General features: G+C 43.8%; 1 protein-coding gene across 5 annotated transcripts in view; it reads right to left on the bottom strand.

Moving 5' to 3' along the window:
* The window catches only part of B4GALNT1 (beta-1,4-N-acetyl-galactosaminyltransferase 1), a 223,828-nt gene that overhangs the window by 42,773 nt on the left and 156,840 nt on the right, over positions 1–24,215 (bottom strand). For 4 of the 5 annotated variants that reach the window (XM_068267426.1, XM_068267423.1, XM_068267424.1 and 1 more), the window contains exons 6-7: positions 16,362–16,542; positions 2,285–2,377 (exon numbers count right to left, since the gene is read on the bottom strand). In XM_068267426.1, the coding sequence (XP_068123527.1) occupies positions 2,285–2,377; positions 16,362–16,542 (274 nt within the window). The remainder of the gene's footprint in view (positions 1–2,284; positions 2,378–16,361; positions 16,543–24,215) is intronic. The other variant, XM_068267425.1, reaches the window with a different exon arrangement.

Genomic DNA, 24,215 nt, shown 5'->3' with positions numbered 1-24,215 from the left:
ACCCTGTCTAATTCCCCCTAATCTGTGTCTAAGCACAAGTTATAATTTCATCCCTCAGCTGTGTCAGCTGACTGCCATGGCAGATAAGCTCATTTGAAAGCACAGAATATTAGCAATATGTCTGCTTCCATGAAAGCAGGAAGTAAAACTGCAGATTTATTGCTGAATTTGTATAAGCTATAACAAAAAAAAATGTTCTTACAATAAAAAGCATACCATTCTATCAATTATGTTCTCCCGGGCCCCTCTGTGCTGTTTCTGCCACTCCCTGCTGCAATCCTGGCTTGTAATTGCCAGTTTTAGGCAGGGTTTACAAACAAAAGACATGGCTGCTAACCAGCTTGTGATAGGCTGAGAGGAGCTCAGTCTGACTCACACAGAGCCTGCAGGGGGCGTGGAGAGGGTGTGTATTACGTCTATCACATTCCTGCCTGAGTGCCTGAGCCTGACAAAGCTGACAAAGGAAAGAAGATTAAATTATATAACTGAGATAATACAGCCACTGTGCAACTAGGAAAGGCTGCAGTACGATGGACCACATTAGAACAGGTATAGGAACTTCTAGGAAGAAGAAATAAGGCTGAAAATTTTGTTACAGAGTCTCTTTAAAGGTAACCTGAACTCTAAAAAAAAAAAAAAAAAAAAAAATAATAATAATATATGAGTTTTACTCACCTGGGGCATCTACCAGCCCCCTGCAGCCATCCTGTGCCCTCGCAGTCACTCATGGCTCCTCTGGTCCCCCGCTGCCAGCTAGTTTAATTTTTTGCCGACTGGGAGTCGGCCGGCCGCCATGCGTACGTTTTTACGCATTCCCGCTGGTGCAGGGAGCTATTGCTGACATCAACAAGTACATTTTTATGCATTACAGGTGTAATGCGTACAATTTGATGCATTACAACCGTAACGCGTAAAAATGTACTTGTTGATGTCTGCAATAGCTCACTGCACCAGCGGGAATGCATAGAAACGTACGCATGGCGGCCGGCCAACTCCCAGTCGGCAAAAAATGAAACTAGCTGGCAGCGGGGGACCAGAGGAGCCATGAGTGACTGCGAGGGCACAGGATGGCTGCAGGGGGCTGGTATATGCCCCAGGTAAGTAAAACTTTTTTTTTTTTTTTTTTTTAGAGTTAAGGTTCCCTTTAAGGTTACTATGCTGTTGTGTATCTTTTAGAGCAGAGAGGAAGTTCTGAGTTCAGGCCTGCTTTAACAAGCTGACACATCATTGCATTCCAGCGGTTCTGAAGGTGTGTTTAGCTTACAGGGACAACAAGGGATGATTTGCATATTCAGCAGTGATGCATCATGGGAGACATCATATGCCCACTCCAATCTGAATTATCGCAAATACCTTCTGTTTTAAGGTACTGCATTGAAAAAAAAAAAAAAAAAACACACATGGGTAGAGAATGATTAAACATTACAATGCCCACACAACTGCTGAATGTACTCCTTTGGAAACAGGCTATGTTTGAACATTTCTCAAATATATATTCATAATTTACTTTTTTGGTATATGTGGAAAAGATAAAAACCGTTTAGAGAGGATACACACTGGCTGCATTTTAATTTCGAAAAATGCCTGCTCATGCACTTCAATGAGAATAACAGAATAACTGACACAATTTTGAAAAATCGCAGCAAAATCAATCACAGCTATTTCTCAAAATCACAGTCATTTTGCCACAATTCTCATTCAAGTGAATGAGAATGCGTTTTTCAAAACACAAACGCAGTGCAAAACACAGCCAGTGTGCATCAGCCCTTATGCTATGGACACACTATGAGATTTTCTTGCAGATTGGCTGTTAGATTTGCGGTCAATCTCTGACAGTTTTCCGTTAACGTCTATCGGAAATCGATCGGAAATCAGATTGGACATGCTGGAAATTATCGACCCGACAGTAAATCTGCCAGAAAATCTCAGTGTGTACCTAGCATTATCCATTTAGGGACTTCCATCAGCAATGTGTCTTGATCTTGAGCTCTGGATCTGCACACCTGCCTACGGTGCCGACCTTTGCTCTGTCAGAGATGACCGCTCTCTGTGGCACTCTAGTTTATTAAGCTGATGAAGTTAGCTAAAAGTCTCACAAAAATAATTCTCCATGTTCAACATTATTGGAGTGAAGCCAACACTCCCATTTTTTTCTTTAACTAATTTTGTTACTGGGCACTTCCTAGTTTCTTGGTGATTATATCTCTGCTAATATAATTTTAGAAACGATATATTTATTTCAATAAAAGGAAATGTTTAAGCTTTGCGTTACATAATTGCTTACCGCTACCAGATCCTGCGTTATACAGTTTAGGAGTTACCGGATGGCGGACCTTGATGGTGAACGTGGCAGTGTGTTCTGGTGTCTGGAATGTGACTGAAAAATAAAAACAAGAGGATTTCTTACTGTCTTTCTAGTACACTTTGTAGAGGAACAAGGCAAAGAAAAGAACAACATAAATTTCCTTAAAAAAGGAATAAATATGTGGAAAGCCATTTAGGCTACTTTCATACAGCCACATTGCATAAGATAATATAATCACACAGCTAATAATGCGATGTATTTTTATTGTAATGGTCCGTTCACAGCAGCATGTCAACAGTGCAGTGCAATAGTTCTGTGGTGCATAACGCAGTGTGTAACTGCATAATGTGCGTGTTAACAGTGGAAGTGAAGCATACTTTTCATCGACTCAGTGGCATAACATTATGGGATGCAGAGGTAGCAACTGCACCAGGGCCCCTAGACTAGAGGGGTTCTCCTTTCACTGTTTTATTAGCTCTTTTTTGTGCTATGCTGGTAATGATCACCTGTGCGCTTTGATTAGTTGCAACTATTTTCCTCTGCTTACACCTCTCAGGCATTGTAGCCATCCTTGGCAGATTTTGGCGCTCCATATCAGTTATGTACAGAGCGCGTGAAGCAGCCCAATGTAAAACTCGCACTGGGGCCTCCTAAGCTACATCACGGCATTGACTGTATGTTTCACTGGATGCAATGCAATACGTGCCTAAAGTGTAATGTTACGTTTCCCCTCCGTCATGTTTCTGTTTTCCCCCGAAGACACAACACAACCCCCCAGTGTGAAAGTAACCTTCCCTGTATCTGTTTTAGCATTGATATGTTTCAATGAAGAGATATCGTGCTTCATAAAGCTTTGGGTTCTTCAGCTAAAAATAAAGACTGTTCTAGTGCAACATTCTGCATTCAGGTGTCTGGATTATAAACCTGGATCTGTGACTTATTGGTACCTCAATCTTTTGCGGAAAAAAATGCATACTTGTATACAGAATTGTATCTGCATTAGTACAGTGGTTTGCAAAAGTATTCGGCCCCCTTGAAGTTTTCCACATTTTGTCATATTACTGCCACAAACATGAATCAATTTTATTGGAATTCCACGTGAAAGACCAATATAAAGTGGTGTACATGTGAGAAGTGGAACGAAAATCATTCAGGATTCCAAACATTTTTTACAAATAAATAACTGCAAAGTGGGGAGTGCGTAATTATTCAGCCCCCTTTGGTCTGAGTGCAGTCAGTTGCCCATAGACATTGCCTGATGAGTGCTAATGACTAAATAGAGTGCACCTGGGTATAATTTAATGTCAGTACAAATACAGCTGCTCTGTGACGGCCTCAGAGGTTGTCTAAGAGAATATTGGGAGCACCAACACCATGAAGTCCAAAGAACACACCAGACAGGTCAGGAATAAAGTTATTGAGAAATTTAAAGCAGGCTTAGGCTACAAAAATATTTCCAAAGCCTTGGACATCCCACGGAGCACTGTTCAATCAATCATTCAGAAATGGAAGGAGTATGGTACAATTGTAAACCTACCAAGACAAGGCCATCCACCTAAACTCACAGGCCGAACAAGGAGAGTGCTGATCAGAAATGCAGTCAAGAGGCCCATGGTGACTCTGGACGAGCTGCAGAGATCTACAGCTCAGGCGGGGGAATCTGTCCATAGGACAACTATTAGTCGTGCACTGCACCAAGTTGGCCTTTATGGAAGAGTGGCAGGAAGAAAGCCATGCGTACGTTAAAAAGGGGCGCTGGGAAAAAAGGGCGCGGGGTTTTAAACGATAAGCATGGATAACGTTTAAAAATGTATTGTACTGTATTTCGTTTAAAATTAATGTTTTATAAAGTTATAAATCATTAAATAATGTGCATTAAATTGGCAATTGTAAAAACGTTAATCTTTCGTTTAAATAGTGAAACATATAATAACGTTTAAAAAAAAAATTACTAAGTAACCCTCCCTGTACCTACCCCTAACCCCTAGACCCCCCTGTTGATGCCTAAACCTAAGACCCCCCCTGTTGGTGCCTAAACCTAAGACCCCCCTGTTGGTGCCTAAACCTAAGACCCCCCTGTTGGTGCCTAAACCTAAGACCCCCCTGTTGGTGCCTAAACTTAAGACCCCCCTGTTGGTGCCTAAACCTAAGACCCCCCTGTTGGTGCCTAAACCTAAGACCCCCCTGGTGGTGCCTAAACCTAAGACCCCCCTGGTGGTGCCTAAACCTAAGACCCCCCTGGTGGTGCCTAAACCTAAGACCCCCCTGGTGGTGCCTAAACCTAAGACCCCCCTGTGATAAGCATTAATAACGTTTGAAAAACATATTGTGCGGTTTTTTCGTTTAAAAATAATGTAAAAAAAAAAATTGCACTGTTTTTCGTTTAAAAATAATATTAAAAAAATTATAAATCATTAAATAATGTGTAATCATGAGAAGCAGTAATTAAACATTAAGTCTCCGGGCGCCGCTTTTAAAACGTTATTTTTCTCCAGCGCCCTTTTTTCCTATCGGGCGCCCATTAAACGATATTTATTATGAGAGTGAATGGCGGCGCCCGATTTGTCCACTAGCCTCCTGCGCCCCTTTTTTACTGTTATTGTTAACAGAAAAGCATAAAGCTACGTACACACATACGACAAAGATCGTTCATTGTGAACGACGAACAATCCTTTAACTGATGAAAGAACGACTTAAGCAAAAGTAGCTTTTAAAATGTGTAGCGATCTGATAGTTTGTTAATGAACGATCCGGAACAACGTCATAGGAGAATACAGGAAAATGCGTGTTTTCTATGATGGATGTGATGCCAACAAACGTTTGGCTCACGTCTAGCCATTATTACATCTTCTGTACAGTGAACATACTGTTCCTGGAAGTGACATCATAGGAAGTTCCGCCCGCATGTAACGAACGGTTCAAAACGTTACACTATAAAACTAACGTTCTGTATATTACATTACAGTACGAGAACTCATACTGTAGGCATGTAGGTAGAGCATTTAGTTAACACAGCGTTGAAAACACATAAAAAAAAAAAAAAAAAAAAAAAAAACCTCTGTCCTGTTTTAGTGTCCATTAAAATTACAATTATGGTATAATCATGGAGCAATTAACGTGTCACAGGACACATTCATAGAGTGAACGTTAAATAGCGAAAACCACGTGTTGTGCTTGCGCTTTAAAATGAAAACTTCTATGGAAATATAACGAAATGAGCATGTCAAGCCTAGTACGAAGGACCGTTTTCTAACGATGTACTCGTTTTGCAAACGATCGTCGTTTAAAAAAATCCGCCAAGGCAGGTATTTCGTTTTTAACGATCTAGCTCGTCCATTGTTTGGCTTAGTGATTGTTGGAGGCTTTTTTTAAACGATCGTCATTTGAAATGATAGGGGAAGGATTGTTTCAAACGACTATAGTCGCATGTGTGTACGCACCTAAAGAAATCCCGTTTGCAGTTTGCCACAAGCCATGTGGGGGACACAGCAAACATGTGGAAGAAGGTGCTCTGGTCCGATGAGACCAAAATTGAACTTTTTGGCCAAAATGCAAAACGCTATGTGTGGCAGAAAACTAACACTGCACATCACTCTGAACACACCATCCTCACTGTCAAATATGGTGGTGGCAGCATCATGCTCTGGGGGTGCATCTCTTCAGCAGGGACAGGGAATCTGGTCAGAGTTGATGGGAAGATGGATGGAGCCAAATACAGGGAAATCTTGGAAGAAAACCTCTTGGAGTGTGCAAAAGACTTGAGACTGGGGTGGAGGTTAACCTTCCAGCAGGACAACGACCCTAAACAAAGCCAGGGCAACAATGGAATGGTTTAAAAAAAAAACAAAACATATCTATGTGTTAGAATGGCCCAGTCAAAGTCCAGATCTAATTCCAATCGAGAATCTGTGGCAAGATCTGAAAACTGCTATTCACAAACGCTGTCCATCTAATCTGACTGTGCTGGAGCTGTTTAGCAAAGAAGAAGAATGGCAAAGGATTTCAGATGTGAAAAGCTGGTAGAGATATACCCTAAAAGACTGGCAGCTGTAATTGCAGCAAAATATGGTTCTACAAAGTATTGACTCAGGGAGCAGAATAATGACGTACACCCCACTTTGCGTTTTGTTTTTTTAAATGTTTTGGAATCATTTATGATTTTCGTTCCACTTCTCACGTGTACACCACTTTGTATTGGTCTTTCATGTGGAATTCCAATAAAATTGATTCATGTTTGTGGCAGTAATGTGACAAAATGTGGAAAACTTCAAGGGGGCTGAATACTTTTGCAAAACAATGTATAATGTGGTCCTGAACCATGGCTCAAAGTTAAAATGGACTCTTGGTCTACCTTTGTGTGAGTGATTGTGTTTTGTGATTCTATAACATTGAAATACAATTGCTCCAAAATCGCTCCAAAAATGCTGCATGCACCACCAGCAAATCGCTAATCAATTGCGATCGCTACAGTGTGAACACGACCAATGACTTGCATTAGCAGCAGCATTTTGCTGATCGCCAGCGATCAGCAAATCGCTGAAAAATAACCCAATGTGAACTAGCCCTAACTCTGGCACTTCTAGCTGCTTCAGTTCTAAAGCCTGGTACACACTTACATCAGTAAACCAGCACCTATTCAGTAGGAAACCTTAAAAAAAGACTCCATAACACTGCTACTGCCTATAGAGCACACCCTAGTGGATGCAGCTCTGGCGCTTTGTGTCCACCAGGAGAAAAGCGTGATATACTGTAAACATTCCGTGTGTGTGTCTGACACTCATTTATGATTGGCCAGATACTGACCAATTTTACCACTTCCATGTAGTATGAGAGTTTACCTACACAATTGGCTCATAGTATTCAATATCTGTTGACCCTCATACTACGTGGTCAAATTAATGATTGGTCACAACTGAAAGTGTGTACCAGGCTGTAGGGTGCATATGCACATGGCCAATTTGAACCCTTCCTTGTAGCATGAGGACCAATAGATTTTGAATACTATGAATAGAATTTGAGTACTATGTACTATTGAGTAGGTAAGCTCTCATAAAAGCAAGGAAGTGGTGCGCACCCTTAGGGCCTGTTTCCATTAGACTTTTTTTTGTATCGCACTGCGAAGTATGGTTTGCATGCTGCAGATTTCCCCTTAGCAGTCAGTGGCAGCCGCATCCGGACTTCCGGAAGACACCCGCGGCTGTCTGCGATGCGAAAAGCCGGATGCCGAAAGCATCCGGCTTGTAGAGACGGGCCCTTGGTTTACTAGGCAAGGTTTTCCACTTATGTGTAATATCTCTGATGGCTTGTCTCAAGGTTGCAATCTGCACACCTTATTCAATGAAAAGTGAAAGTAAAACAATAATAGCACACACTTCTTATGCCTGGTATTTTATTATCCAGCTATCTCCTACACAAATACATCCATATAGGCATGATGGTTCATTATACAGTCCTGATATGGACTTGCCTGGGTTAGATGATAGGCGGAGCTGTCTACCTCATATCAGGCAAGGCTTTTTATAGTTTAGGTAATTGTGAAGGCTTCAGGGGTGGGCTGAAATAGGAAGAGGAAACGCATTGCTGTGTTTGAACCTCACAGTCTTTTCTTGGCGTAGACTTCTGGAAAACTCCCACAAGCCACACTCCGGAAATAAAAATGCTGTAAAAAAAAAAATCGCCTAAACACATAAAAGTAAAGGAAAACAGCAGTGGTCACATAGCCGCCACTACTCTGTGGGCTCAGCTCTTGCTTGGAGACTTTGAGGCTGGGTGCAAACATAGAAACTCTAGCGTTGCGGAAAACGCTGCTTTTTTACAATACAATAACAATACAATACAATAACATTTGTAAAGTGCTTTTCTCCCATAGGACTCAAAGCGCATAGTTGTGTCTCAGATTAATACATGGTTGCAGACTGGGTTGTGTTAGGGCTAGTGCACACCAGAGCGGTTCGGCAGTATTTTGCGATCCGCTTGCGGCTGCGGATACGCCTGGTTAATGTATTTCAATGGGGGTGTGCACACCAGAGCGGGAGGCGTTTTGCAGAAACGCATACTCCCGGGCTGCTGCAGATTTTGGATTGCGGAGGCGTTTCTGCCTCCAATGTAAGGTATAGGAAAACCGTAAACCGCTCTGAAAAACGCTATATCAGAGCGGGTTTGCAGGCGTTTTTGTTACAGAAGCTGTTCAGTAACAGCTTTACTGTAACAATATATGAAATCTTAGTACACCAAAAACGCTTCACAAAACCGCAAAATGCTAGCTGAAACGCTGCAAAAAAATAAGAAAAAGCGTTTCAAAATCTGCTAGCATTTTGCGGATCTGCTAGCGGTTTTTGGTGTGCACCAGGCCTTACAGAGGAGATAGTCAGATGTTCATAATTGCCAGACTGAAGAGGTAGGTTTTCAGTTTAGACTTAAATGCTTCCAGGGATGGAGCTGTCCTGATTGGGTGTGGCAGGGAGTTCCAAAGCGTAGGGGCAGCATGACAAAAGGCTCTGTCTCCAAAGGTTTTGAGGTGGACTCTGGGGGTGACCAAGGTGTTACGTCCTTTTGATCTAAGATTGTGGGGGGGTGTGATGCAGTTGCATCAAGTCCTTCAGGTATCCAGGGCCCAGCTTGTGCAAGGATTTGAATGTCAGTAAAGCAATCTTAAGCAGAATTCTCCATTTTATCGGTAGCCAGTGGAGTGAGCTCAGGGTTGGTGTTATGTGGCAATGGCGGGGTTGGCTCGTTAACAGCCTTGCGGCGGCATTCTGTACTAATTGCAGGCGGCGTAAGTCTTTCTTATGCAGGCCTGTGTAGAGGACGTTGCAGTAGTCTAACCTTGATGTGACGAAGGCATGAACTAGGGTTGGAAGATCCTCTGAAGGAATTAGGTGTTTAATCCTTGCAATATTCCTTAAATGAAAGAAGCTAATGCCGCTAATGGAAGTCTATGGGCTGCAGGAAAAAACACAAAAAAAAAGCATATGTGTTTTCTATGCATTTTCAAACCTGTGTTTTTAAAAACCACTGGTTTTGTTGTAATATTCATGAACGCATCAAAAATGCGCATAATAAAATCCAATGGGAACGCAATGGTGTGCGTTTTCCATGCATTTTTATATGCGTTTTTTCCCCAAAAACATTTTTTTCTGCTGTATTTACGCTTCCTGTTGTCTTCCAAGTGATTTGCATAAAAGGTAATATAAAAACGCATGGAAAATGCATACAAAACGCATATGCGAACCGCAAACGCATTAAAGGGAACCAGAGACGCCGGCCACAGAAAAAAAGAAAAAAAAGATTTCATACATACCTGGGGCTTCTTCCAGCCCCATAAGCCTGGATTGCTCCCACGCCGCCATCCTCCGCTTCCTGGATCGGTCGGTATCGGGTCCCGTCACTTCCGGCGGATGCGGACAATTGACCGCATGACCAGGGGCTCCCTCCATATCCTTACGCGTGCGGCTGCGCAGTATGCAGACGCACGCGTAAGGGTATGCCAGGAGCCCCTGTGATGCGGCCAATTGGCCGTGTGCTGCCGCCGACTGGCCGAAACAGGAAGCGGAGGACAGCGGCGTGGGAGCGATCCGTGCGTATGTGGCTGGAGGAAGCCCCAGGTATGTACAACTTTTTGCTGGCGTCTCTGGTTCCCTTTAAAAAAGGTACCAAAAACGCAGTAAAATCACACAAAAACGCATACAACATTAACATAAAAAGGAGCCTTTCACGCTATGTCCTATGTGAACCCAGCCTGAGAGTCAGGCTGTCCAAACTGAACTGATTTACATTTTAATGAAGGTATTTAACCCTTTAGCAGCCATAAATATCAAAGCTATATGTGCGCTGCAGAACCGATTTATTTTTATTTTATTTTTTGCTGCTGGGGAAGTTTGCCTTCCCTAGCCTGGCAGGGTCCCTCCCACAACCCTTTTAGTGTGTCGTCCTTGATCTTGCAACCCCAACAATGACATCCCTCCCATTGACTAACTTGGACTTTCTTTGTTGAGTCTCTGTTAACCTGCCTGGCGTTCTGATTCCTACGGGCGCGGGAACGTTTTTTGCACATTTTTTTTTATCATGTAGCTAGCGCTAATGTAGCTAGCCTAGCGCTAGCTACATGATTCCCCCCTCCCTGCGGCGTTCCTCCCTGCCCTCCGATCGCCGCCGGCGCAAAGACCCGTCCCGGAAATCCCGTTCTGAACGGGATTTCCTTGAGGGCTTCCCCGTCGCCATGGCGACGAACGTCGTGACGTCACAGGGGGTCCCGATCCACCCCTCAGCGCTGCCTGGCACTGATTGACCTGTATCGCGGCGGGTAGTGGTGGATAAGCGGCGATCAGGTAGGTCAGGTTTAAAAAAAAAATATATTCAAATCGGCCCAGCGGGGCCTGAGCAGTGACCTCCGGCGTCTCTGGACGAGCCTGGCTCGACCAGAACGCCAGGGAGGTTAAATTACATGATCATGCATCTTATACTCTGTTTGCATGTATCTCTCTCTGTCTGTCACCCCTTGTTTACATTATATGTATGCCTATTTATTATCCAGCGCTGCGTAATATGCTGGCACTTTATAAATACAATAAATCCTACTTAATAATAGGCAAGTGTCACTGCGTCTGTCCGAGTGTTAGTGCTTTTTAGCACTGCGCACGTGCAGGGACAAGACGCAGAGACACTGCCAATGGCCTGGAGGAGGACGGGGCCAGAAGGGGCGGTCATGTGTGCGCACACAGGGTGGATTACTGACAGACCTAGCCCGTTTTTAAACAGACTAAGGTCACTAGTAATAATAATAATAATATGCAGGAACAAAGTCTGAAGACTGCTTATAAGCCGAAAGCTTACTTTAGGTTTTCCTCTAAGTTAACCAATAAATGGTATCATCCTGAATCAAAGCTTCTTGCTTTTACTGATGGCTAACACTGTACCCAACAGGATTGGAACTGTCCACCTTTTATATGTGAGCCAACCTACAGAAAACTGATAGGACTGAACTGGACCGGAAATGTACACCTTTTATGTGTGAACCAACCCATAGAAAACTCATACAAAACGGATGCCAACTGTCAAAAACTGACAGGACAGGGCACCTTTTATGAACTCAGCGCTCCTCCTCCATGTTTACAGCTCTCAGCTCTACTGAGGTGTCCATCCAAAAAGGGCGTCGGTGAAAAAAAGGCGTGTGGTGTAAACGATAAGGGGTAATAGAGTTTGTAAAAATATTGTGTTGTATTTCGTTTACAATAATGTTTTACAAATTAAAAAACATTTAATAATGTGTATGAAATCACAAATTGTGGAAACGATCTTCCCTGTTTTAAAAGTGAAACTTATAATTAAGTTTGTAAAAAAAAAACGATAATATATGTATAATCGCTATTATTTTATCATTTCTACATGTAATAAAATCTGAAAATATTGCACAAAACACAGAACCCTCCCTCTACCTATCCCTAACCCTTAGACCTCCCCCTGGTGGTGCCTAACCCTTAGACCCTCCCCTGGTGGTGCCTAACCCTAAGATGACCCCCCGGTGGTGCCTAACCCTAAGACACCCCCCCCCCCGGTGATGCCTAACCCTAAGACACCCCCCCCCCCCGGTGGTGCCTAACCCTGAGACCCCCTAGTGGTGCCTAATCCTAAGACCCCCCTAGTGGTGCCTAACCCTAAATCCCCCCTGGTGGTGCCTAACCCTAAATCTCCCCTGGTGGTGCCTAACTCCAAGACCCCCCTGGTGGTGCCTAACCCCAAGACCCCCCTTGTGGTGCCTAACCCCAAGACCCCCCCCCCCCCTTGTGGTGCCTAACCCCAAATTCCCCCTGGTGGTGCCTACCCCCAAATCCCCCCTGGTGGTGCCTACCCCCAAAACCCCCCTTAGTGATTGCTTTATTATGTGAATAATAATGTTTTACAAACAGTAAGGGATGAAATTTTAAATAACGTTTTAGTTAAATACGATAGATATGTTTAGTATTTTTGTAAACGTTATTAGTCACGGGCACATTTTGTAAATCTAAAACATCACAAGCGCAGTTTGAAAACATTAATCTCCGGGCACCGTTTTTTCCTGTTTGGCGCCCATCAAATGATATTTATTATGGGAGGGAATAGCGGTGCCCTTTTTGTCCATTTGACTCATGCGCCCAAATTTCCTGCTTCCCTCCTAAGCTGCAGCAGGCAGAAAGTTTACCTCAAGGCAGATTCCGGTATCAGGTTTGCTTAAAGATGAAAACGAGTGGCCAGCAGCTATGTTCAGCATTGTAAACACTGGTGCCAGTAAAAAAATAATGGTGCTGGTAAAGAATTACTTTTGACATACTCTAATAAAGAGTGTCAGGGAACATATATTATATGGACATCAAACTAATTACAGGTAACCACCTATGCCTACATGGAACACCAGTTTTGCAAGTTTGAAGATTCCTGTCAGGAATCAATGCGTGTTCCCACCTGCAAGTTTAAGATTCCTGTCAGGAATCAATGCGTGTTCCCACCTGCCTGAGTCTTTTGGCTTGCACTAATCCAACTAAGTTTTGTCTTGCAACCTCTCCCACTTACTTTTTCCCTGAAAACACTGAACACTGCACAAGAACGGCTATGGCTCTATGGTTTCATCACATTTTCCAAAATGACTGCCAAGTTCTGAATTAACTATGAGCACATGTTTAATACTTGCATTCCATAAAAATAAAAAATAAAAAACACATCACTTTACATTTACTGCCATTATCGAATGTCAAAATTCCTGAGCGGTAAACATGAATGCAGACAACTACAATAAACACAGCAGGCTTATGTTATATGTCCTGATTCATTAGAAAGTTTCACACAGTAAGAGAGACTCATGTACATCAAGGTCAACCTTAAAGGACACCTGAAGTGAGAGGGATATGGAGGCTGCCATATGCATTTCCTTTTAAGAAATACCAGTTCCCTGGCTGTCCTGCTGATCCTTTGCCTCTAATACTTTTAGCCATAGATCCTGAACAAGCATGAAGTAGATCAGGTGTTTCTGACATTATTGTGCGTGCTTGTTTCTGGTGGTATTCCGACACTACTGCAGTCAAATCGATCAGCAAGGCTGCCAGGCAACTGGTATTGTTTAAGAGGAAATATGGCAGCCTTCATATACTTTTCACCTTAGTTGTCCAAACCTGCATTTCAAAAGGTGGCCACACACAATCCAATAAAATAATCAGATTTTACAGCAATTCGATAAAAATGAATGTTTCTACAGAATAATCAAAAGCTTTTTTATAGAGTAAAAATTAGATCAGATTTCCTTTTTTTTTTTTATCCTCGATCAGGAGTGGTGGAAACCTTGAACGAATTTTTAGCAAGGTTGTATGGTGTGTGGTCGTCAATGGTGTGGTGTTTGGACAATTTCGTAATGTAGAGATGCAAGTAATTAGAGATGCAAGTAATATACACATGTGGGATATTTATTGGGGCGGGGTTTTGCAGGGGATGTCCCCTGGAGAGGTTCAGAGAGCGATCGGCTCTCATAGGCTCGTGCCTATGAGAGCTGATCGCTGCAATTGGCTGGTGGGGGGAGGGAGAGAGGGAGGGGAATTATAAAAATTAAAAAAACGTATACATTTATTAAATAAAAAAAAAATACACTACTAAATTAATACAAAAAACAAAAAAAAAAACAAGCAATTGTATGGCTCTGCAGCGAGCTATTAAAGCTGCAGGCACATATTTGTAAAAAATGGCCTGATCACTAGGAGGGTGTAAGCCTACGGTCCTTACAATAAAATGTTCACTAAAATTCTAAATGCCACATATATTTCTAGTAATTACTCCCAAATACCAATACAAATGCTTTTTTTCCCATCTTGTCTTGTTTTATATGAGGAAAATGACATTTACAGAGAACAGTTCTGACTGTGGGCATTACTATGGAGGACTGTGCCCATCCAGCATACAGAAACAATCTTCACTGGCTCCAATACTGTGACTGGAATCTGTTCAGAATGATATAAAGCAGAAATATAACTTCAAATGTGTGTCAAATAATCATCAGCTGAAGCTGTATTTCTATCTGTGTGTCTCTCTCTGCAATGCAGTGTAAAGTAAACAGTTTACAGCCAGGTTACAGTTCAACTCTGCCTCCCCCTATGCCAGTGGTCTCAAACTCGATTTACCTGGGGGGCCGCAGGAGGCAAAGTCAGGATGAGGCTGGGCCGCATAAGGAAGTTCACAATTGCGGCACATCGCCGCCTCTGCTCGCTCCTCTCACTCTTCCGTCACAGAGAGAGGCGGGGAAAGGCGGCGATCCATGCGGCGATTGACGTCAGGAGGGGCAGAGCTGAAGCTGAAAGCTCTGCCCCTTCCAGGAAATGCCGGCGAATTGCCCCCAGGCAATTTGGGGGCTCTGCAGCCCTCGTTTAGCGGCGGGGATGCGGCGGATTACTTGGAAGCACTGAAGCGAACTATAAGGAAGCTTTTGCCAGCGAGGGCCACAAAATATTGTATCGAGGGCCGCAAATGGCCCGCGGGCCGCGAGTTTGAGACCCCTGCCCTATGCCGACACAAAATTGTTACAAAACAGCTGGTAAACATGCCTTTTCTTTTCACACAGACTGTGCTGAGAGACCTCTGAAAAGCGTTTTAGTGTTTCTGGCTAAAAGCTCTATGGGTATGTTGGGTTTACAGAAAAAGTTTCTTTGATAGTTGTTCTTTAACCTCCTTGGTGGTAGCCCCGTGTGTGACATGGGGTGAGCCGCCGGAGGGTGCCGCTCAGGCCCTGCTGGGCCGATTTACATAATTTTTTTTTTCAAACACACAGCTAGCACTTTGCTAGCTGCGTGTTTGGTCTGAACGCCGCCGCCCGCCGCTGATGCGCCGCTACCCGCCCCGGATACGCCCCCCCCCCCCCCCCGCATACCCCTTGCGCAGCCTGGCCAATCGGCGCCAGGCTGCGCTATGGGGTGGATCGGGGCTCCCTGTAACGTCACGAAGTCCATGACGTCGATGACGTCACTCCGTTCGTCGCCATGGCGACGGGGGAAGCCCTCAAGGAAATCCCGTTCAGAATGGCGATCGGGGCATACGGGGGGACGCCGCAGGGAGGGGGGAAAGCATGTAGCTAGCGCTAGGCTAGCTACATGCTTAAAAAAAAAAAAAAAAAAAAAACCCTCCCGCGGCCGCGCAGCCGCGGGAGTCATACCGCCAGGGGGGTTAAACTGCCCTCCCAAATTAGAGGTTGTGTGACTGAGTGCAATAGGTTAAAAGTGGGACAGATTTCTCAAAAGTTGTGCCAGGAAAACCGGAGCACAAACTGATGCAAAAGTGGAGCAGATGCCCAGATCAAGGGTCAGGCCCGTTTATGCGGGGGAATCAGGTCGCTGTCCCGGGGTGCCATTTGAGGGCTGGGAACAGTCTCGCTGCCTGTTTTATACTGCACCGAAGTTAAAGTTCAAGAGTGTCATAGTTTCCGCCTAGTTAGCGACCACTCTTTATTCATCCCTATTAGTAGGCAGCAGCTATTTATTTTTATAAAGGTACAATAAATATAGACAGGCAAAGATAGAAAAATATCTTTAACTAGTTGGCCTAAGCCTGTTTAAAAACGGGCTCTAGGTCTTTTTACACCGCTGCCAGTCAGTGCGCATGCGCGCGCACCTGCCCACAGTGCACGCACCCGTCCGCCTCCCTAGCGCCGTCCTCCTGTCCCAAAAGCTGTCCGTGCTGCGCACATGAGCAGTAGCAGAACACACAGACACAGGGACAGTTGGTCGCAGAGACACAGGGATTTTATTACATAGTATTTTATACACACGTATGGGTACAATATATACATTTTGGCTGCTGTTTCTCTTGAAGTGTGTGTGAAGTAAGGAAAAAGTAATGAATATCTTTAACTCTACATGGTACTCAGACACTTGGTGCCTCCTCAAAGCACCTGACCTCAAAGTAGCCATGCAGGAGCGTGCGCAAATAGGGCGTGTGGAGTGGAGAGAGCATGCACTTTTGAGATACAACTGGTAATAAGAAAGGGTGCTACAGCGGCAGCAGGGAGGAAAAGTCAGGAATAATAAGAGAAATACTATTGTTATCTTACCAGTATCTGCTGTGTTTGGGTGGAAAATGGTGTTGGTATAGGCGACGAGTTGGAGCTGGCGATTCAGGTTGTCCAGAAGAGGGCTGGATAACGTTATGCGTTTTCCACCTGCTCCTTTTATTGTCACACTGTCTACTTCTGCAGCCACCTCAAATGTCCCAATTGTTCCTGACAGAGTAACCTACAGAAACAAAGCAAACATTGTGATGATGGAGACAATGAATGTTAAAAATGGAATAAAAAGCACTCTGTCTGAATGCTTACATCTGGAAAATGCCATGTACAAATAAATGAGCCATGCTGTTTTTAATCCCAGCTAAGTTATGGGTGTGTTTTTGAGTTCCAGATAATGGCCTCAATTTACTAAAGGCCATCAGATTCAACCAACAGATAGATCCCTCTCTGATCGAATCTGATCAGAGAGGGATCGTATGGCTACCTTTACTGCAAACAGATTGTGAATCGATTTCAGCCTGAAACCGTTCACAATCTGTGGTGGTGGTGGTGCCGCTGCTCCCCCCCCCCCCTCTGGCATACATTACCTGCTCCGCTGGTGCGACTCCCCCCAGTCTCCGCTGTCTTCTTCTCCGCTCTGGTCTGGTCTCCGGGTCCGGCAGGCTTCACTTCTTCCTGTCTGGGGGAAGTTTGAACAGTAGAGCGCCCTCTACTGTTTAAACTTCCTGCCGGGATAGAAAGAAGTGAAGCCTGCCGGACCCGGAGACCAGAGCGGAGAAGAAGACGACAGCGGAGACCAGGGGAGTCGTGCCGGCGGAGCAGGTAATGTATTGCAGCTGTATTGAGTCAGTCGTCGGGCACTCGAACGCCGCTAGCGACGCGCTCCCTACCCACGGGCGATCGCCGGTAATTTCCCGCACGGAGCGATCGACGGGACCGATCTATTTCGGGACAAAATAGATCGAAATTTAGCGTTAACGTTAACTATTTGACAGCAGATTTGATCCCAGTGATTGAATCTGCTGCCGATCGGCGGGGAATCGGCCTGGTGTATGGCCAGCTTAAGCTCATCTCCTGTCTTTAAGACATTTTCTGAGCTGTTTCTAGTGTTATCACCATAGTGAAAAGGCATGGAGTATTCACTAAACAATTTACCTGAGGCAAACCAAAAGTTAACACTTCTGTCTTAAAAGGGAATCTAAACTGAGAGGGATATGGATGTTTCCTTTTAAACAATACCAGTTGCCTGGCAGTGCTGCGGATCTCTTTGGCTGCAGTAGTGGCTGAATCACAGACCTGAAAAAAGCATGCAGCCAATCCAGTCTGACTTCAGTCAGAGCACCTGATCTGCATGTTTGTTCAGGGGCTGTGGCTGAAAGTATTAGAGACACAGGATCAGCAGGAGAGTCAGGCAACTGGTATTTTAAAAGGAAAAATCCATTCCTTCTCACTTTAGGTTCCCTTTAAAGAAAAGGAGAGCTTTCTAAAGTTAACGTTTAAATCCTTAAAAAAGGGGTGCCCACACTTTCTCGGCTTGCGAGCTACTTTAAAATTTGCCGAGTCCAGGAGATCTACCAGCATTTAGGTAGCTAGGTATAGGTGCCTTCAGTATAGGTAGATAGGTATATCGGCTTTCGGTATAGGTAGCCAGGTATAGTATAGTTTGATATAGGTGCCTTCAGTACAGATAGCTAGGTGTAGGGGCCTTCAGTATAGTTAGCCAGGTATAGTGTAGTTAGGTGTGGGCGTCTTCAGTATAGGTAGCCAGGTATAGTGTAGTTAGGTGTAGGAGCCTTCAGTATAGGTAGCCAGGTATAGTGTAGTTAGGTGTGGGTGTCTTCAGTATAGTTAGCCAGGCATAGTGTAGTTAGGTGTGGGCGTCTTCAGTATAGTTAGCCAGGTATAGTGTAGTTAGGTGTGGGCGTCTTCAGTATAGTTAGCCAGGTATAGTGTAGTTGGGTGTGGGTGCATTCAGTATAGTTAGCTAGGTATAGTGTAGTTAGGTGTGGGTGTCTTCAGTATAGTTAGCCAGGTATAGTGTAGTTGGGTGTGGGTGCATTCAGTATAGTTAGCTAGGTATAGTGTAGTTAGGTGTGGGTGTCTTCAGTATAGGTAGCCAGGTATAGTGTAGTTAGGTGTGGGTGTCTTCAGTATAGTTAGCCAGGTATAGTGTAGTTGGGTGTGGGTGCATTCAGTATAGTTAGCTAGGTATAGTGTAGTTAGGTGTGGGTGTCTTCAGTATAGGTAGCCAGGTATAGTGTAGTTAGGTGTGGGTGTCTTCAGTATAGGTAGCCAGGTATAGTGTAGTTGGGTGTGGGCGTCTTCAGTATAGTTAGCCAGGTATAGTGTAGTTGGGTGTGGGTGCATTCAGTATAGTTAGCCAGGTATAGTGTAGTTAGGTGTGGGTGCCTTCAGTATAGTTAACCAGATATTGTGTAGTTAGGCGTAGTTAGGTGTAGTTAGGTGTAGGTGCCACTTACCTCCCTCCAGTTCCAGCGGCGGTGTCTGGGGCTCCTTCTGGACTCCCCTCCTTCGGCTGCGCTGGCTAGAGTGCAGATGCGCAGCTGAATGAACACTCCGGCGGGTGCAGGGGGTGTTGATGCATTGTACCCAGCACCGCCCCCAGCTGGCCAAGTTACCAGGACCCCGTACCAGAGATCCAGGAGGCGGAGGACCGAGGGAACGATCAGACCAGGGGAGGCTGGAGGAATCCCCAGGTATGTATGACTTTTTTTTAAGTTTTCGTCTCTGGTTTACTTTAAAGGACATCCGAGGTGAAAATTAACTGATTTAAAAAAACATTGCATCTATCCGCCTTCTCCTAAAAATGACTTTTTTTTTTTTAGATATCCCACAGTTTTATTTTATATTTAAATCTAGTTTTTAGGTTTTTTCTGTTTCATTGTCTATGCTAAATGATACCTTCACTGAAGTATGCTAGAACTCAAATATATGAATTATTGACCCTTTGTATCCCTTTTCTGTTCTCAGAAGGCATTTACTAACAGAAAAGTGTTTTATGGCTGTAATTACTTATCAGTGAGGGTTATGCTATATCCTGGGTACACACCATGCGTTTTCACGCTCGATCCGCGTGTCGATCGGGATCGATTTGATTATTTCCGACATGCTCGATTTGGGTTTCGATCGTTCCTGCCGTCGATTTGCATGTTAAGTATGCAAAATCGACGGCAGAATCGATCGAAACCCAAATCGAGCACGTCGGAAATAATCGAATCGATCCCGATCGACCGGAAAGACGCATAGTGTGTGCCCAGCAATAGTCTGACCCGGTCCCGACCGCATCCGAATCCCTTTGCCATCCATGACTATAGCGATTCAGCTGTGGCTTTGCCTCAGCGCGGATGCTGCACCCAATTCCAAAACGGACGCGGCACCAAGTGGGAATAATTAGGCCCTTAATAATCTGCCTTTTCATCCATTATAATAATACAGCATCATACATTTTTTATTCAAAAACATGCGAAAAGCTTATCCATAGTAAAGCAATATATGGGAAGAACCAACATTCGGTGGGCTTTAAAAATGGTACGTTGCAAATTGCAAAGAGATGAAATCTGCAATGCAGCCCACAAACATTTATTAAGCGCAATCTCGCTTATGTTTTTCATTCAGTGGAAAGAGAAGTACGCAGAGGGTTTGTAATTTTGGGAAAATGGTAGTTAAGTGGGCCTAAACTCTTGCACAGGACAGAAGGAAACAGATAAATGCACCCTGTGTGTATTTAGTGGGTTTAGCAAGTCTAATTGTGTCTAATAACAAGTTGTAATTTTATCTCTCCCCTGTGTTACATGACTGCCATGGCAGATAAGCTCATTTGAAAGCACAGGATGTTAACAATATGTCTGCTTCCATGAAAGCAGGAAGTAGAAACAGTGCACATTTATTGTAGGATTTGCATCAGCTGTAACAAAGAAATGTTTTTCTGTAAAGGTTATTATGCTGTTGCGTATCTATTAGAGCAAAGAGGAAGTTCTGAGTTCAGGTCCGCTTGAAAGAGAATCTGAAGCCTTAAACATTTATGTTAAGCAATATGTGCAGAGCTAAAATGCCTCATTCCTGCGGCAAACCTCCCAAATCCCACAGCAAAATTCCACAACTTTCCAGGTCATGGCTTTTGCTGCCTGGGGGAGGCAGAGCTTTGCACTGTAGCTCTGCCTCCAGTCGCATCAATCTTCACCTCTCCCCGCCGCTCTCAGTGAAAGAAGACAGAGGGGCTGGAGGAGGCGGAGATCTGCGGAGATTGACTGCAGAGGCAGACCTTCTGCCCAAAGCACTGCCTCTACCAGGAAGGAGACTTACATTTTGCCCCAGTATTTGGGGGGTTTAATTACACCATTCTGCTGCGGGATTGCAGTGTTTTAGCTCTGCACATATTGCTTAACATAAATGTCAAGTAATTTTTTTTAAAGTATTCAGACTCTCTTAAGAAAAAAAACAACTCAGTTTTTTCTCATTTCTGATGAAGAACAGTGGCTCTGCAATACTTGACTGAGTCAATTTAGGTCTTGTATTACACTGGCCTATAGCAATCAAAACAAATGATCAGAACCGTTAAGACTACCAATTTAGTGACTGATGCATCACTGAGCACCTTCTGCTCTCAGTCAAATTTATACAGAAATGTTACAAAAAAAAATTCAGTGTACTCCTGTTTAAATATTGAAATGGACCTGAACTCTTGCACAGGACTGAAGAAATACATAAAGAAATACACCCTGTATGTATTTAGAGAGTTTAGCCAGGTTAATTCCCCCTCAGTGTCTAATCACAAGTTGTAATCTGATCTATCCCTTGTGTCACATGGCTGCCTATGGCAGAGATGGCATTTAAGGCCATTTAAAAGCAGAGGAAGTTAACAATATGTCTGCTTCCATGAATCAGGAAGTAGAAACAATGCAGATTTATTTAAGGATTAGTTTCAGGTGTAACAAGGAAATGTTTTTTGTTTAAAGGTTATCATACTGATGTGTAGCTATGTAGAGCAGAGAGGATGTTCTGGGCTCAGGTCCGCTTTAAAGCAAACAAGTCACACCATGAGAAATAAACACCTGATCTGATGGAAACAAAACGAAAAAAAAGCCAAACAAATCTGTAAACATCACGCTCCTACCTGCCTATTACAGTTTTGTGTTTGCTAATGGTGTAGCAGCTGCTCTGCTGTCACCTCTGAGGAAAACACAACTAATTATAGCCCTGCAAGCTTTTTCTGAAATTACATGGATTCCAGTTTGTGTATTGTGTGCAAAACCTTCCTTGCCGATGGAGAGAGATCAGCCTGGTACAATCTAACACTAATGTGTATTTGAGAGCACTAAGGTAAACTAGTTTTACCTGTGGGTCTCCTTTCGTACAGTGCGCAGTACCATCTGATAAGTCCTCTGTGTTGATAAACCTGTTTCTCTGCTCATTTTTGAATCAAGTGTTGTATATTGCTTTGAAGCTACTCTCCCCCACTCTATGCATGACATTAACTCCAGTGTGAAACCTTGTGGTTACGTGGAAAGGAAGTAAAAACCAGCAAACAACTGACAAATAGTCTGCAATGCTATCTATTCTCGTCCACATGCAGAGCCACGGCAGTTGACTTTGTCGCAATAATATCCGGTTACAGAAACAAATGTGTTACTCGAGTAATTAGCAGGCTTAAAGCAAACCTGAGGTGAAAAACGGACTAGATAAACAATTGCATCTATAGAATAGTAGTGATGCTAGAGGCGCCCAAAAATACATTAAATATTTAAAAGCTGTTTAAGAAATGTAAGTGTTGATCTTACCTTATGGAAAACTGTTTGCAGTAATTCAAACACTTTTATTAGATACAAACACAAAAAGACAACATGTTTTGCAGTACCAGACCGCTTATTCAGATCAATAGAATGTGCTTCAAAGGAGAGAAAGAGACAGCATAAGTGACTTTTAGGCTGCTTACACACTAAGACGTTACAGGCGCACGTTAGTGTGCCTGTAACGCTCCCCCAACGCACAGCAATGTAACACAAGTGGGCTGTTCACACAGCCCACGTTGCGTTACATGTAATGCTGCACGTTCTCCGGAAAGTGCAGCATGCTACGGCGTTGGAGCGGCTATAGCCGCGTTAGACTGTTTGCACATGCGCAGTGGGGGCGGAGAGGAGGCGGGGAGAGCCAGCTACAGTAGCCGCGCACATGGCTACTTAATATTCACTGCACTGGCGGCCGCTGATTGGCCGGCGGGACCACGTGATGCGGAGTGTCTCGCTCCGCATCACGTGGTCCCGCTGGCCAATCAGCGCCACTCTGGGAGACATTATAGGAATGGAGCCGCCTGACGCGGCTCACTCTACCGTCCTCACTTGCAGCACCAGACGTTGTGTTAGGTGCACGTTATGCGACCTTAACGTAGCTCCTAACGCAACATCTTGGTGTGCAAGTAGCTTTAAGGTGGCCATACACTTATAGATTTGCAGCAGATTTCGCCATCAGATAGATTTCTGTCAGATGCCTGTCAAGTCGAATCTGACAGGAATCTAACTGATGTGTGCCACACACTAGGAACAGATTTCCAATAGATTTTAGAATGAAATCGATTGGAAGTCGATTGAAATGCATTATTGGACCATTAGACTCAATGCAAATCTATGGGCCATCGATCTGCTGCCAAAAGCAGATCGACCTAGATTTTCCATCCTGTCAGATAGATCAAATCGATCGAAACTGATCAAAATTGGCCAGAAAATCGATCGGCTGATTCAATAGCATCGATTTACAATTGATCGATTGATTCCATAGAATCGATTGATGGCTGAAATCAACAAGTGTATGTGCCCCTTTAGAAAGAGTGTTATCTTTTTTTGTTTATATCCAATAAAAGTGTGTAAATGAGTGCAAGAATTCTTCTATATTATACCTGTTAATAAATGTTTTTTAAATATGTTAAGTGTTTTGAGTGCCTCTAGCTTAAAGCGGATCAGAGATGAAAAACTAACTATAACAAGTAACTTGTCTGTATATCTTATCTAAGTTCAGATAGTTTACATAACAAATATAGCTGCAAACAGCTTCAACAGAATATGATCATTTCTTCCTGTGATACAATGACAGCAGCCATGTTGCTTGTAAACATTACACACAGGCAAGCTGATCTGCATCTCCAGCACTCAGCCTGTGAAAACCTAATTCACCCTCCTCCTCCCCTCTGCCTCTGGAATCTCTGGCTAGTAACACCTCCCCGTCCTCCTGCTCAGACTGAGCTCCAATGAGCCCTTGCTACTGTCTGAAAAGACCAGGGCACTCTGAAAAGCTGTGGGCAAGGTTTGTTTAGTTTATAGGGAAGTAGAGTATTAAAACAAAAAATTATTTGGCTTAAGGAATGCCCTATAAACAATATGAAAGGAACACAATTATGCAATGAGTAAAAGTTTATCTCAGATCCAGTTTAACTGTTGTTCTAACGATCACCCCGGTTGGGGCTCCCTGCAGGTCCCAAGTGGTGAAGCACAGCTGTGGATGAGTCCGTACTGTGTGTGTGCGCGTGTGGCTGCTAGCCCCTTTTGTATTTAAAGAGGTATCTTAACTCAGAAAACTCAAAAGGGTGCCTGAGGTATGGCTTATCACTCTTAACAGGGTGTGTGAAAAAGTCAATTTCTCTCCCTCCAAGATTACACAAGACCAAACACTGCCCAAATATCAGCACTAAAAATCACAAACATCTTATGCAAATTCTGGGCCTGAAATACTTGATGAACGAGTTGCATGTCTATATCTCACGAATATTATAAATGCGAAAGTTTGGATGTTTGTTAATCAAGCAACAATGGCTGAACGGATTTGAATGAAATTTGGCACACACACAGTACATTACCTGGAATAACATATAGGATACTTTTCATCCCCATA

This window comes from Hyperolius riggenbachi, chromosome 2, assembly GCF_040937935.1.
Source record: "Hyperolius riggenbachi isolate aHypRig1 chromosome 2, aHypRig1.pri, whole genome shotgun sequence".
Taxonomy (NCBI): domain Eukaryota; kingdom Metazoa; phylum Chordata; class Amphibia; order Anura; family Hyperoliidae; genus Hyperolius; species Hyperolius riggenbachi.
This window is presented reverse-complemented; position numbering and strand designations above follow the sequence as displayed.